Below are 15470 nucleotides of genomic sequence, written 5' to 3'. Positions count from 1 at the left end.
AATAAAAGATCACAGAAAATAGAATGGAGCCCCTGTTCACCTCCACAGGTATTTAAAAACGGATTGCAAAGGAATATTTTCAGGAAAATAAACGTTTTTTAACGAGCATCGAGGGGGGAGGGGCCGGAAATGACGAAAACTCAGCAGCCTGAAACGGAAGTGACAAAGTCAGCTGACTTGCTCACGTGACGTGAGCTTCGTGACTACAGAACCGAACCGAACAGCGCGTGATGGCGGGCCGCGGGAAGCTGATCGCCGTGATCGGTGATGAGGACACGTGCACCGGGTTCCTGCTGGGCGGGATCGGGGAGCTGAACAAGAACCGGAAACCGAACTTCCTGGTGGTGGAGAAAGACACGAGCGTCACTGAGATCGAGGAAACGTTCAAGTAAGACCCCCCCACCCCCATATGAACACGCACGCATGCACGCACCGTCGTGTCCGCTCTTTTGACCGGGATCATTATGAGCGCGAGGCCTCTAAGCGCTGGAACATCAAAGGGAAACGAGTTCTGTGTGGGACCGAATCACGGAGGAACTTTCCCGGTTCCTGCCGGTGGAGGGAGGAACGACCAGAACCCAGACGTTCCTTTACGGCTCTTACAGAACCTTAAGGACATCGGGGTTCCCAGTAGATCCTTTGGTCCGATGACGTCATCACCACGGGGGCTTCAGCCAGAACCCGGGTCTGGCTGCAGGTCCGAGTGTTTGGTGCCGGACTGGTTCTGGTTCCAGTCTCCTGTGGTTCTAACTGAGCTTCCTCCTCTGCAGGAGCTTTCTGGCGAGGAACGACATCGGCATCATCCTGATCAACCAGTTCATCGCAGAAATGATCCGGCACGCCATCGACGCGCACGTGCAGTCCATCCCGGCGGTGCTGGAGATCCCGTCTAAGGAGCACCCCTACGACGCGTCCAAGGACTCCATCCTGCGCCGCGCCAAGGGCATGTTCTCTGCAGAGGACTTCCGATGAACCGCTCGCCACGCCTTCATGTGGTTGTAGTGGGGTCCGACCCGCTCCCACTTCCTGTTTGTTAAATTATTCCACGCTCCCACTTCCTGTTTGTTAAATTATTCCGCTGTGATTTTGACGCCTTGAAATAAAATGTTGAACGCCGCTCCGTTCTCTTGACTCGCCTCCAACCCGGCAGCGGGAAGTCTGATGGTTCCTGCGGGACCCTGATGGTGCTGGGAGGAAGGTTGGTTCCACTGCTGCGTTCAGCCGTGGATCGGAAAACACGGAACCATAGACGCGTTTGATTGATGATGACATCATGAAAACGATAGTGGGAGGTAAAGGACGTCACTATTCGTGACATCACAGTCCTCCATCAGAGAGTAATGACATCATACTTTAGCCAAAGTGAGGCTGATGTCATCCAAAGTCCTGGTCAGACGGAACGTTGGAATCCTTCATGGAACATTCCCTCAGAACGCTGTTACTGCTCTTCAGTGAAAGGGGAAACGGTCAGACGCTGTTACACAGCAGACTGGTGTCCGGATCCAGGACCTCTGGTACTGGTCTGAGGGGGAGCAGCTAGAGGAACCTCCCCATGGTCTCATTCAGGAGGGGGTAGGAGTCTTCAGCAGTCCCCTCAGTGGTAGACCCCACAGCTGCAGGCGCTACTCGCCATGGAGCCGCCGGCTCTTCAGGAGGAGGGGGGCCACTGTGGCCCTTCTTGAATAAAACAAAAGTGTGTTTTGGACATTCCAGTTTGTTGTTGACCCCCAGGACCCCCCCATGACAGGCCATGCATGTTCACTGCTGGACTCTGACGGAACCAGAGGTCCAAACCATCTCCTTCATCTCGGTGTCGTTGGTATGACGGGGGCGGAGCTGGCAGCAGTAGATGACGTCCTCGACCAGCTTCCTGTTTTCAAGGTCATTCTCTCCACAGGCTCTGCTGCGGCTGGTCGTCCCAGGACGTTTGGAGGCGACCGCGGTTTCAGCCACGCAGGAAGTCTGAGTGACGGAGGGTTAGGAGAGAGGACAGACCCCCGCCAACAGGCCACAGAGGGGTCCTGATGGAACCTAGAGAACCCTACACACCAAAGATGGAACCGTGCGCAGAAAACTGTTGATAAAGACGAGTCGGTCGTTAACAGACGTGGTAGAGTCCCCCACGAAGACAACCCCGCCCCCAGATGACAACGGGGGTCCCACAACATGATTTTCCCAGACATGCACAAACATGTCCTTGTTTGTGACGAAGACCTCCATGACGAAAACCTTCAGAGTAGCCTGGCCCCCCTCCGCCCCGCAGGTCCTGACTGAGTCTCTTTCCCTGAAATCGAGAACCGACATGTTCTACCACCGGTTCTCGGACTGGCTGGGAGGAACGTCTCTGCTGTCCTTCATGATGTCCTTCACTGCCCCTCAAATCTCTGCAGATCAAACGTCAACAAACAGGACTGAGGACGCCGTCCGTCAGCTGATGGACGGCGTCCTCCAGCTGCAGCCGTGGACCCTCACGGTCTGCAAACACCAGGCCCAAGAACGAGCAGGCGGGCCTCAGCTTGCAGTATAAATGCCTCGGTTCCGACGGTCTGAGGCAGATCAAGAGGAAGTCCTCTCAGGTTCAGGCCGCCATGATGATGATGATGATGGTGATGATGATGATGGCGCAGGTCTTTTCTACTCCTCTCCCCGCCCTGCCGCAGAGCTTCAGGTGAGACGCGATAGCTGCGGTTCTCTAAAGATCAAACGGGCTCACAGGGGGTTCTGGTTCCTGTCAGCAGGCCTGAGGAAGCCACCACCTCATCCCCTCAGCTGGTCAACACTTCAAACATCTCAAGGTGAGTCCTGAACTCTGACACGCTGAAGAATGGATCTTCTGACAGGTTAGGACAGGATTGATCTGCCGTGAGAGCTGCAGGTGCCGTCCACCGGGCCGTCCCCTGAAGAGTCTGGTTCCTGCTGGACTCCGCTCTCCTTCAGGAAGCAGATGGGTTTGATTTTGAGAGAAGCCTCTAGATGGCAGTGTGGGACCATGAGCCGCTCTGACTCAGGTTCTGATTATAATGGATTGGATTTATTTACGCTTTTCAAGTCACTCAAAGTGCTTACAGTGTGTCCATCATTCATTCATACTTGGTGATGGTAGCTACTGTTGTAGCCACAGCTGCCCTGGGGTAGACTGACAGAGGCGTGGCTGCCAGTTCGCGCCTACGGCCCCTCTGACCATCACCGGGACATTCATGCACAATCACACACCAGTGGAGCCACACTGGTGTGTGATTAGATCAAACCCAAAAGAATGGAGATGAAAAGCCATGAAGAGTTCTCCACAGAGACACCAGGAGGAGTTCATCTGCTAAGATGAGGAAGATGACAACAACCAGGACAGGCTGACCAGGTTCTGGTACTCAGTCCTGAAGACAGAGCGGTTCTGTTAGTGAAAAGGAGGTTCTGACTTCAGCTACAGACCGTCTAACAGCAGGGGGGGGGCTGCTGATTTCATTTCCAATCAGACGACACACCCTGGGGAGGGGCTAATCCTGGGGGCCTCCTCCAGGTATTGCCTTTTGTAGCCCTAACCCCGTGGTCTGGGGTCTACCCCCCCCCCATTACATTTCAAGTGATTTGCCCTGATAGGTTGCCTGTTTCCACCTCAGGTCACAGATGGTGAATCAATCCATCATGGGGTATCGGCGGTGTCCACTCAGTCTTTGTGCCATTAGCAACCTGGGACATGACCTTCAGAGCGGAGGAGACGAGGAAGCTGGGAAATCCTCTTCTGATGCCTTTGGACCTGGAAAATGACGTCAACGTGCTGCCCACACCCAACTGACCAATCACAGCCTTGCACCGTGAAGATCCTGTACGATCAATAAAGTTTGTTCACAGCAGAAAAACCTTCTTGATTAGAATCACGGTCATTTGTTGTCATCACAAAACAAATTGATAAGATGCATTTCCTAAATAAGAGTGTGTGTCATTGGATGGGATATGTGTCTTGTGTCTGTGGGCGTGTCTTGTTTGGGTGGGTGTGGCTTGTCTGGGTGGGTGTGTCTTATGTTGATGGGTGTGTCTTGTCTGGGTGGGTGTGGCTTGTCTGGGTGGGTGTGTCTTGTGTTGATGGGTGTGTCTTGTGTTGGTGGGTGTGTCTTGTATGGGTGGGTGTGGCTTGTCTGGATAGATGTGTCTTGTGTCGGTGGGTGTGTCTTGTCTGGGTGGGTGTGTCTTATGTTGATGGGTGTGTCTTGTGTCTGTGGGTGTGTCTTGTTTGGGTGGGTGTGGCTTGTGTCTTATGTTGATGGGTGTGTCTTGTGTCGGTGGGTGTGTCTTGTCTGGGTGGGTGTGTCTTGTTTGGATGGGTGTGTCTTGTCTGGGTGGGTGTGTCTTGTGTCGGTGGGTGTGTTTTGTCTGGGTGGGTGTGGCTTGTCTGGGTGGGTGTGTCTTGTCTGGATGGGTGTGTCTTGTCTGGGTGGGTGTGTTTTGTCTGGGTGGGTGTGTCTTGTGTCGGTGGGTGTGGCTTGTCTGGGTGGGTGTGGCTTGTCTGGATGGGTGTGTCTTGTCTGGGTGGGTGTGTCTTGTGTCGGTGGGTGTGTCTTGTCTGGGTGGGTGTGGCTTGTCTGGGTGGGTGTGTCTTGTGTTTATGGGTGTGTCTTGTGTTGTTGGGTGTGGCTTGTCTGGGTGGGCGTGTCTTGTCTGGGTGGGTGTGTCTTGTATGGGTGGGTGTGGCTTGTTTGGATGGGTGTGTCTTGTGTCGGTGGGTGTGGGTGTGGCTTGTTTGGGTTGGTGTTCAGAACCTGTATATTCGTGGAGATGCTGTTCTCCTCTGACTGTTTTACTTTCATGTCTGAACAGATTCAAACAGTCAAACCTGCGTTTTTGTTCTGTGTGAATAAATAAAGTTTGTCATATCCATTTATTCAGGGATTGTTTGCAGTGCTGTGAATAACAACAAGTCCCCACATGTTTAACCCTTGTGCTATCTTAGATGACCCCCCCCCTTCCATTGACGTGTTCTCCCTACCATGACAAAGGTGGATAAAGGTGGAAAGATTTCATGTAATCCATGGACACCAGTGAAGGTCACAAATCATTGAAGAAAAAAGGTTCAGAGCACTGTCTAGTGGGTCTAGATGACCCACCTCCCAATGGTAAAGTGCCTAGGATAGACCAAGGGGTACAGAACATGCATGTCCATCACTGTGGTTCTCCTTCAGCCAGTTCAAATGTCCTGACATGCTAAAAGCTAGCTTGTGATTGGACGTCTTCTTGTTTGCATCACATGAACGTGAAAACACAACAGGATGAGAACCGGACAAAGCTGGACAGAAACCGACTATTTCCTTCCAGATCGACTGGATACTTCAGAATCTTGTGGTTTTGAACTGACACTGCAGTTACTGTCAGTACTAGATCCGTTTTTCTGTATGCATCTGTACCCTTATATCCAGAATTTCCTGTGGTTCTGCCTCCAAGCTGGAACCACAACTTTGATTCTAAGAAAGATCTGTTTTTGTTTGTTTTGATGATGTCATTTGTTCTATACAATGACTATTTGTATTGTCAGAACAAGTGCAAGAAGTTCTGATTCTGCAGAACCAGAGAGGAACAAAGCTCCGGACTTCTCAAATACTTCCTGGAATTTAACCTCAACCTTCTGCCACGACGTTCCTGCTGAGGTCCAGGCGGTTGACTTATGAGATCCAGGAACTAATCTACAGAGAATGACCTTCAGGGTCCAGGTCTGCGCGTGTTCTCCTTGACGCTCCTCATCCAGAACCAAATGAGATGCGTGAGTGGATCCCTGCACTTCTCATCTGAGCAGCAGTGCTTTCATCACAGCAGCTCCAGGTTCTCCTGCTGATCGCTCATGAATAACGGATGAAGCTCCGCCGAAGAGCAGCGGCTCTCACAAATGCTAATGACAGCTTCACGTGCAGCAGCAGCACATCCACACGTCTGTCTGAGACCACAGAACCCGTCCACGTCCACAGAGCATAGAGCTCCTCTGGACGGTCAGAATGTTCTGAGGTTTGTCCTCTGAAACCAGACAGCCGTAACTCTGGTTGATCAGCTGGTGGTTCCATGTGGATGCGTCTAAACGCTGGGAAGCTATGATCCAGGTTCATGTTTGATCTGCAGGACGTTCTTCTCTCCCTCATCAACGCAGAACCAGAGGAGCAGCTGGTCTGAAGGAACCCGGCTGACAACAGAACAGGAAGAACCTACCTGAACCAAAAGCTCATTCAAAGTCCAAAGATGATGTCTGTCCCCAGAGGTTCTGGGGACAACGTCTCATGGGACATCCTGAGTGCAGACAGAACATGTGGAAGTTTCAGAACCTTTGGGGGGAGCAACAGAAGACACTCTGACCTCTGACCTCCAGTCCTGGTCTTTGTGGAAAGTATCTGAGAAGATTTACTCCAGACATCTACAGATCTGTACTTTTTACTGCTGAGTTTCATGACGAGGAGAAGCTTTAGACCAAAGAGGCGTCTGTGGTCACATGATCTGCACATCCTCTGGGATCATCCTTGCATCTGTCCACGCGCCAACACAAATGATGAAGCTAGCACGCACTGGCTAACGGATAGAAGCTGATGAAGAGGAACGAAAACGTCGACCGGAGTTCTGACCCGATTCTGTAACCCGATTCCTGGCAGCTGTTTTCATCAGCGGACCGCTCACACATTCACAGAGAGGAAAAAAACAACTTCCTGCCGGGGAACCAGCCCCTGGTGGTCTGCTGAGGAACTGCAATCCTTTTCCTGTTCGGCTTCTGTTAACAGAAGGTTCTCGGTCACACAAAGGGAGGAGGGCCTCTGCTCACAGACAGCCAATCAGAGAGCAGAGTGAGTGAGAGGCGGGGACAGAGATTAAGCTGTTTGGAGGAGAGGAGGAGGAGGGAGAACCAGCTGCAGAAAAAGAAAGGTTCTCAGTGAAGAGCTGAGCTGGAGCTCTGACTTCCTGAAGCTCCGTTTCCTTTCAGAAAGCAGATTTCCGTCTGAACCGGTTCTCCTGCCGGGGTTGGATCAGCTTCCAGACCTTCAGCGGCGTGGAGCTCAGATGGAGCGTGAAGGTGATGAAGCAGCAGCTCTTGCAGGTGAACATCTCAGGTTTCAGGAGCTTAGAGTCAGAAGAACAAACGGGCTGCAGCGTTCATGCTGTCGCCGGAGTCTGCAGCCGAGTCTGGAGGAAACCCGGCCGCTGTGATGAAGCTTCCAACAGACCAGCTGGACCTGATGTTCTGAAGAAGCTCTGGGGCCATCAGATGCATCATCATCTTCATCCTCATTACCAATATCTGATCATCTTCATCATCCTCCTCCTCTTCATACTGAAAGTCTAAATGAATTTGACATTTGAATGACTTTTTCTGGCGTCTCCAGCCCGTTTCCTCCTCCAGTGATGCTCGTACTCGTCGTCCACGGTCTCATGAGGACCAGCAGCCTGAAGACCAGCACAGAGGAGAAATCTGTGCAGCAGAATAGTTCTGGTCGACCACTGGTCCACAGCTGAGAGGAGGGACCCGTCTGTCAGCTCCAGATTTCCTCTGAAGGGACGCAGTGTGAGTTCTTCAGGGACAGAGTGACACCGCAGGTTCAACAGCTGACTGATGGACTACAACTACACGGCGTTGGTCCTTGGCATCCCTTTGATCATCATCATCCTCCTGGGGAACATCCTGGTGTGTCTGAGCGTGCTCACTGAGCAGTCCTTGAAGACTCCCACCAACTACTTCATCATCAGCCTGTCGGTGGCCGACCTCCTGCTGGCCACGCTGGTGTTGCCGCTCTACGTTTACTCTGAGGTTGGTGACTCGGTACCGTAGAAACAGAGGTCAGAGGTCAGTATGTCACATGACCCTGCTCTGTTTGTAGTTCCTGGGAGGAATCTGGACTCTGAGCACCCTGACCTGTGACGCTCTGATGAGCATGGATGTGATGCTGTGTACGGCCTCCATCCTGAACCTGTGTGCCATTAGTGTGGACAGGTGAGTAATGAAAACAGACTCCATGATGGCAAAACCCACAAGCAGATTGTGACAACTCTACTGCTAAAGGCATCAAATCCCTTCAGAAAGCATCAGTTCATCTTATGTCTGAATTCTGGTTCTGGTTACTGGCCAGGAACCGGTTTTCTGTGGAATCAGAAATATGTCCAGATGTTTTGAGGTGAGGTTCAATTTGTTAACCCTTGTGCTGTCTCAGATGACCCCCCCCCCCCCCCTTCCATTGAGGTGTTCTCCCTACCATGACAAAGGTGGATAAAGGTGGAAAGATTTCATGTAATCCATGGACACCAGTGAAGATCACAAATCATTGAAGAAAAAAGGTTCAGAGCACTGTCTAGTGGGTCTAGATGACCCAACTCCCAATGGTAAAGTGCCTAGGATAGCACAAGGGTTAAACTAAGAAGCTGCACAGCTTGATGGCTTGTTGCAGCATTATGGGTAATGTAGTTAAGAACCTGGCAGAGTGATGCGTGCTGCGCTTCTACATGATGACCTGAAGTTTAGTGTTTTATCTTCCAACTGAACCTTGTTGAGTCATTATCAATAAAGTTCCATCATCTTTTGTTTCTATGCAAAGAAGAACATGAAGAACAACATAGGTCACTCCAAAAACATCCCATCAACCCCTCTGACCAATCACCTGGGTTAGGGTTCTGGGAATTCTGGGGAACAAAGTGTCAGACGTCAGAAATCTGCCCCCCCCCCCCCCCCCCCCCCTGGTCACCGGCGGAAACCGCCTCCAGAGTACTGAATGCACTACAGCTCCCAGCATCCCCAGCATGCACTTCCTGGATGCCGCACTCCTGACTCTCATTCACTCAATCAACCACAGCATACTTCAACTCTGCTCTGAGCCTCACTCAGTGTGAAGTGTTGTTTGTGCCACTCTGCCTTCATTAGCGAGTGTTATGGCTGGACATGATCTCCTGTCTCCTGTCTCCTGTCTCCTGTCTCCTGACCCTGACCCTGACCCTGACCCTGGTGCCTGCCCTGACTCTTGTCTGGATCCTGATTACCCGTCTCTCCTTTGATGATTTCATGTCTGTTATTGACTCCTGCCTGCCCAGGGCTCGACATAGCCATTTGCCTGCTGGCCCGGTCCTGTTTCTCGAGCAGTTCAAGACTTTATTTTTCACTTGTCCGCTCGGGCTACTAAAATATCTAACGGTTAATATATTTTTCACCTTTTTCAATAAAGTATATTTTGCGAAAATGTGTAGATTTACCTCGTCTTCATTGCTTGGAAAGTTTGACGTTCGCCATGATTGTTTTGGTCACGTGGTGCGCACGCTCCGCGTGGTGTGCACGTATCTCCGGATGTGGAGAGTGAACACTGTTCACTCTGTCGGAGCAACTTAATGGGGCGAAATTAGCTTGGGAAGTTGGACAAGGAGACAACGAACGCACAAAGATGTTTCTCAAACCTCCCTAAGATGGAGTAATGGGTGGAATTAGTTAATGGACAGCAAGATATTTAATGAATGCACTGAAGATGAAACTGTATGCACTAAGCTTTAAGCTGAATGTCAAAGAATCAAAGGCAACTCCAAATACCTGAATCTCAGACTCAAATGCAGTATAATGTCAAAGTACTTCAGTTTGTTTTTCTTTACAACACTGTAAGCAGTAAGTATTTCTAGTCAAAAGCTAAATGATCTTAGTAATTTAATTGTATTTCATTTTTCAATTATTTAATTTAATTAAGTAACTAAAGTAACTAAAAAGTAAATGTAACTTTGCAACAGTAACAAAAAGCAGAACCTTAAGGCAGTCAGAGCAAAAAAGTAAATGAAATTCTTAACTATTGATTATTAGTATTATTACTTAACTATTGATTAGGAACAAATGTGAAATAGCAGCGATTTTAGAAGCAGCATGAAAACTTCTTAACCAGTGTTACCTACTACACTGCAGTGCTGCTCTCTTCAATCTGAAACAGACTAGAGCAGATTTAAGTTTGATATGCTCTATTTTCAGTCATTGAAAAGTGTAGAATTAAGTGCTACATGTCACCAGAATGCACCAAGTTGCACCATATTAAAATTTTCAGGGGAGACATCCCCTAAAGTTGCGGCGTCCTTCGCTTGAGTGCCGCCTGTGGCAGCGGGTCGCGCTGTGCGCGGTGTCGGGCCAGTGACTTTCAAAAACTACTGGCCCCCTGGGCCAGTGCAAATTCCTGGGCCATGTCAACCCCTGCTGCCTGACCCTGAGTTAGCTTTGTGGACTTTAACCCTCGTGCTATCCTAGGCACTTTAACATTGGGAGGTGGGTCATCTAGACCCACTAGACCACATATGTCAAACTCAAGGCCCGGGGGCCAAATGTGGCCCTCTATGTCATTTTATGGGGCCCCCGAGAGCATGAAAGTTTTTGATTTCTTAAAATAAAAATAAAAATTGGTGTGTATTTATATATATATATAGGGGGAATCTGCCTTGAAATATCAGATTGGGCAACTATACATTAGGACTTAAACACTATCCATATAACCTAACCTGACAGAATCAAATTTAAAAGGATTTATGATAGAGTAACAAGCAAACACATGTTTTCTATGCAACTGTAATTGTCACTTTCAAAAGTTATAATAAATAAATAAATTAGTTGTTTAGCATTAAGGAGTAGTTACATGTATGTTTCATTACATTTAGTTACATGTATAAGTTATATCCGGCCCTTTGAGGACAGCTGCTATACTGATGTGGCCCTCGGTGGAAATGAGTTTGACCCCCCTGCACTAGACAGAGCTCTGAACCTTTTTTCTTCAATGATTTGTGATCTTCACTGGTGTCCATGGATTACATGAAATCTTTCCACCTTTATCCACCTTTGTCATGGTAGGAAGAACACCTCAATGGAAGGGGGGGGGGGGTCATCTAAGATAGCACAAGGGTTAAAGACTGAAAAATTAAAAAGTCTCTTAGAAGGTCAGAGGTGACTGATGTCAGCGCCAAACCAAATGTCCTTTGACCGTTTGATCCTAGATTTGAACCACAGACTCCAGATTAAGTTCAAACTCTTTCTGTCCTCCTTTCTATACATTGAAGGTACATCGCAGTGGCAGTGCCGTTAACGTACAGCAGAAACCGGTTCAGCGCTCGCCAGCTGCTTCTCATCACCGCCACGTGGGTTCTTTCTATGGTTGTAGCAAGTCCAGTCATCTTTGGGCTCAACCAGGTTCCCGGTCGTGACCCGGCTGTATGTAAACTGGAGGATGATCGCTTTGTGGTGTACTCCTCGGTCTGCTCCTTCTTTGTGCCTTGCCCCGTCATGCTTTTCTTATATTACTGGATGTTTCGGGGCCTGCGGCGGTGGAGCGCCCGGAGCCGATCTCAGACAGACACAGCTCGTCACCAAGCGTTTTCTTTGCATTTTGGTGCAGCTCTGCATCAAGCTAACACCCCACAACAGCCAAACAAAGCTTTTGGAGCAGCATCCGAGCTCAGCCCCACCGCTCCTCCAAGGACAAACACCCGCACAGCCTCGCACGCAGAACAGAACCTGGACGGAGTCGCGGTGGTTGCTGAGAGCGACCCGGTGACGGCGCAGATGAACAGTGTGTCAGATAAGCAGCCTGCAGAAGGAGGGCGGATGAGGAGAGGAAACAGCTCGAACAGCAGCGCTAGAAAACAAAGGAGAAGCTCCAGCAAAACCAGCAGAGTCAGCAGGAAGGAGCGCAAGGCCATGAAAGTCCTGCCCGTTGTTGTTGGTGAGTACCAGTACCAAAAGCTGTTCTGGACCTGAACATCCACACGTTCTCAACCAAACTTTACTCCATGCAGCTGTTCTTTGACATGCTTCATGAAGAAGACATAAGCAGTGTAAACTGAGGAGGAGGAGGAGGAGGAAGAGGAGGGCACATTGAACTCATTAACCCTTTAACACTGGAGACGTTGCCGGTGGCAGCTGAATAGCTCGCTCTCTCGTGACTCTCTCGTGTGGAGACAAGCAGCTTGGAGATCGAGCTGCTTTTCTCCACATCAGCTGATTTACCTTGATCATGTAAACACGCCACACTGTCAATCAGAGCTCAGCTGCTTTTCTCAGCTGGAATTCGGTTCATTGCACGGACGGTTAAAGAGTTACAGTAGTTAAAGGAATGTAAACACTAGAGCTGCTAACGAGTTTTATGGGATGCCTTCATCAGTCAAAGCAAACCAAAGGTGTTGTTCCGTCTAAGTCCATTAGGGGGCACTAGACTAAACACAATCACACACACATGTCCCATAGTTCAGTTCTCTTGGTTCTGGTTCTGATACAGTTTCATGTCGGAATCGTAGCTCTCAGAAATGCAAGTGACCACGTCTCTGTGTCTTAGGTGCGTTTCTGGTCTGCTGGACGCCGTTCTTCGTCGTCCACGTCACCAAAGTGCTGTGCAAGTCATGTGATATTGGCCCCACCCTCATCTCTGTGGTCACATGGCTGGGCTACGTCAACAGTGCCGTAAACCCGATAATCTACACCGCCTTCAACGCTGAGTTCAGGACTGTCTTTCAGAAGATGATGTGCTGTCACACCTGAACCGCCCGCTCCTCTGGGTCCAGAAGCAAAGTTCTCTGGAGGCAGAGCTCCCCCTAGTGGTCTGCAGTGACCTGACACCTCAGCCCAGAGGACTAGCAGAACCATGAGGGTTCCTCGTTCTTACGCCAGTGTTTGGGAGGCTTCTTTTCTTTGGTGACGATGACATCGTGATGAATGTCTTTGGGCCTGAAACATGGAGGATGTTTTTCTCCGTGACGTCTGCTTGACACGCGTGACCTACTGTGACCACAGTAGAAAATATCAATGATGTTCTGTTGATCGAGTCGTCTCTAATCTGAACTTCATCTCATGGATGAAAACAAACCAGGACAACAGTGGCAGACTAAAACCACACGCTGACCCAGTCCTGGGGGCGGAGCTTAAGTGTTCAGGACTTTCCCAGAGAGTCCATCAGAGCAGGAAGTTAACGTGCAGATCAGATCCATAAAGAGGTTGTCTGAGGTATATATGTAGATATGCAGGGGGGCTCATACGTAAATATACAGACTTATTATGAAAAGCTCAGTGGCCAAGTGGTAGAGCGTCCGCCCAGAGACAGGAAGGCTGTGAGTTCAAATCCAGGCCGAGTCAACCCAAAGCCTCCCTGTTTAACAGTCAGCATGGAGGGAGGGTCGGATTGGGGGTTAAACCAACAAATGCTTCCTGTCTGCATCTCACTGCTCCCCCAGGGGAGGGGTCAAATGCAGGAAACAAGACTGTGTCTGGATTCCCCCCTAACCCCTCCATGGTTCTCTATATAGAGTGTTCTCCATTCTATGGTGTCTGAGTCTACAATTTCACTATCCAGAAACCTAGAAATTTCCCAGAAGTCTCTGTGAAAAACCAATGTGCATTGATGCTCACTAGATGGGTGAATATAGACCACAATGCATTGCGTCGGAACATTTTTTACCAAAAATGCTACCCTCATGCTATCCTGCCATTTGGAAAGAAAAAAGTAGTGAGCATGGTGTCTGAATTGCTTTTAAAATCCAGAACACTACATAGTTTTCAGTAGTTAGGGCGGGAATTAAGACACAATTGCAGTTGTGTGCGGGGCGCTGACAACTGCAAACATTGTGTTTTGTCGTGCCTGACTCCTTCTGTTACTCAGTTTTTACCGTTTTTCATTGCCAGTCAAGGCTGTCAGGGTTTTCCCCCTGACCCCTCTGTTGTAACAGCACCAGCTGCTGTTGTGGAGCGCTCTGTCACGCTCTCAGATCTCTGACATGGTCCAGCACCTGAGCCCTTCCCCCTGCCCAGGTGACTCCTGGAGGAGGTCTTGGTTCCCGTAGGCCCCTGAATAATTGGTCTCATAACTCTTCTCTTGTTTCGCGGTGTGTCCCAGCTGCTTTCAATGCTTAACCCTTGTTCTATCCTAGGCACTTTAACGTTGGGAGTGGGGTCATCTAGACCCACTAGACAGTGCTCTGAACCTTTTTTCTTCAATGATTTGTGATCTTCACTGGTGTCCATGGATTACATGAAATCTTTCCACCTTTATCCACCTTTGTCATGGTAGGGAGAACACCTCAATGGAAGGGGGGGGGGGTCATCTAAGATAGCACAAGGGTTATATGTTTAAATGGTCTTTCACACTTTTTACATATTTACTGATCATGAGACCTGAGATCTGAAGATCAAATGCTTTGGAGGCCTTCATGGACTCGGCTTGTGACTCGAGGACACGGACCCTTTTCCGCTGCAGCTCCTGAACCCTAGAAGGTTCTGCCAGAACCGTCTGTGAACCTAAGTCACTTTTGAAAACTCTTCCTTTAACTACAGCCAGCAGATCTGGTGGCTTGTTGACTTTAATGTTTTATTGCTGTCATTGTCCCTCTCATTGTATTTTACTGTTTAATAATTGTATTTATGTTTAGTTTTACGTTCAGCACTTTGGTTGTGCCTATTGTAAAGGTGCTACACAAATAATAAAGTGTTGATTGTGTCCATTTTGTTCCAGGTTCTGTTTTTAATGACTGGTCACTGAGGGGAGAAAAAAGGTGCGTTAGCAGGTAGATCCACGGTGAGGACACTAACGCTCACACCTTTCTGAAGATGAGGAGGAAGAAAAACGTTTTTTGGATCATCTTTTTAAGGAGTTTGTGCCATTGGCAGGATCAACCAGACCTCGCTGGGTTTAGGCTTTCCTATGCGAAGCAGAAAAAGGAAGACATGCAGGCGCACCAGATCCCTCTATGAGGATTTAAGGCGACGACCTGAGACCAGAAACAGGATTCTCACCTGACAGGGTTCAGCAGGTGGTTTCCACTCTGTTAGAGAAGAGGGGATGATGGAAACGATGAAGTGCGTGTCCCTCCGTGTGGGGACAGACCGTCTCCGTGTAATGCAGACGACACGCAGCATGCGTGTTGCAACAGGCATGCTGCGTGCCGTGGCGGTTCTACACTAACTTACTCCCTGGGCGAGGAGCCCCCCCCCCCCCCCCATCCTGTTGTGTTCCCTGTCTTCTATTTGTCCATTTTACACAAAAACTGCATGGATTTTCTAGACTGGTATTACAGGGGGGTCAAACTCAGTCACCCAGGGGCCTAAATTAAAAAGACGCTTTAGGTTTTGGGCAGCAGAAGAGAAACATTAACTAAACACACTAAAGCTAAACTTGTACACCTTTTAAACTGAACTTTTTGAACATAAATATGAATAAAACAGGAACATTAATCCAGAATAACTCAAGTTAAACCTTAAATAACGTTTAATATTTTGCTCTCCATTAAATATTCTCTGGCAAAATTATACAAATATGAAGATGCTGCAGGACAAAACAAACAAACCCTGGAAATAATAATAATAATGAGAAATAACAAATCAAATTATTCCGTTTTCTTTGCTCTTTTATTGTTTTTTAGAGCTGCATCATTTTTAGCAATAATTTCTTGGTGTGTGACGTTCTGTGTGTGTCTTTGTGAAAAATATCAGAGGGATTGGATCTAAAAAAAAACTTAATGTGAATACTATT

General features: G+C 48.8%; 2 protein-coding genes across 2 annotated transcripts; both read left to right on the top strand.

The window, feature by feature from the left end:
- Positions 1–160: 160 nt before the first annotated feature.
- On the top strand, positions 161–1117 carry atp6v1f (ATPase H+ transporting V1 subunit F). Its single transcript, XM_004085894.4, has 2 exons — positions 161–388; positions 771–1117. The coding sequence occupies exons 1-2, from the start codon at positions 231–233 to the stop codon at positions 970–972; spliced, it is 360 nt and encodes a 119-aa protein (XP_004085942.1). The 5' UTR covers positions 161–230; the 3' UTR covers positions 973–1117.
- Positions 1118–5076: 3959 nt separating this feature from the next.
- On the top strand, positions 5077–13913 carry LOC101173120 (D(4) dopamine receptor-like). Its single transcript, XM_004085024.2, has 4 exons — positions 5077–7765; positions 7836–7948; positions 11017–11678; positions 12288–13913. Exons 1-4 carry the CDS (start codon positions 7571–7573, stop codon positions 12488–12490), a joined length of 1173 nt encoding a protein of 390 aa, XP_004085072.1. The 5' UTR covers positions 5077–7570; the 3' UTR covers positions 12491–13913.
- The last annotated feature ends 1557 nt before the right edge of the window (positions 13914–15470 follow it).

The sequence above is a fragment of the Oryzias latipes genome, chromosome 23 (assembly GCF_002234675.1).
Source record: "Oryzias latipes chromosome 23, ASM223467v1".
Classification (NCBI taxonomy): Eukaryota; Metazoa; Chordata; class Actinopteri; order Beloniformes; family Adrianichthyidae; genus Oryzias; species Oryzias latipes.
The sequence above is the reverse complement of the archived record's forward strand: the minus strand, read 5'-3'. Positions and strand labels throughout refer to the sequence as shown.

What these genes read in the sequence shown, in the direction of transcription:
- atp6v1f (XM_004085894.4), top strand. Translation starts at nt 231, where the DNA reads ATGGCGGGCCGCGGGAAGCTGATCGCCGTGATCGGTGATGAGGACACG. An exon ending in GAGATCGAGGAAACGTTCAA is followed by an intron (nt 389 to 770) that starts GTAAGACCCCCC and finishes CCTCCTCTGCAG; the next exon opens with GAGCTTTCTGGCGAGGAACG.
- LOC101173120 (XM_004085024.2), top strand. Translation starts at nt 7,571, where the DNA reads ATGGACTACAACTACACGGCGTTGGTCCTTGGCATCCCTTTGATCATC. An exon ending in CGCTCTACGTTTACTCTGAG is followed by an intron (nt 7,766 to 7,835) that starts GTTGGTGACTCG and finishes CTCTGTTTGTAG; the next exon opens with TTCCTGGGAGGAATCTGGAC. An exon ending in TGTGCCATTAGTGTGGACAG is followed by an intron (nt 7,949 to 11,016) that starts GTGAGTAATGAA and finishes TATACATTGAAG; the next exon opens with GTACATCGCAGTGGCAGTGC.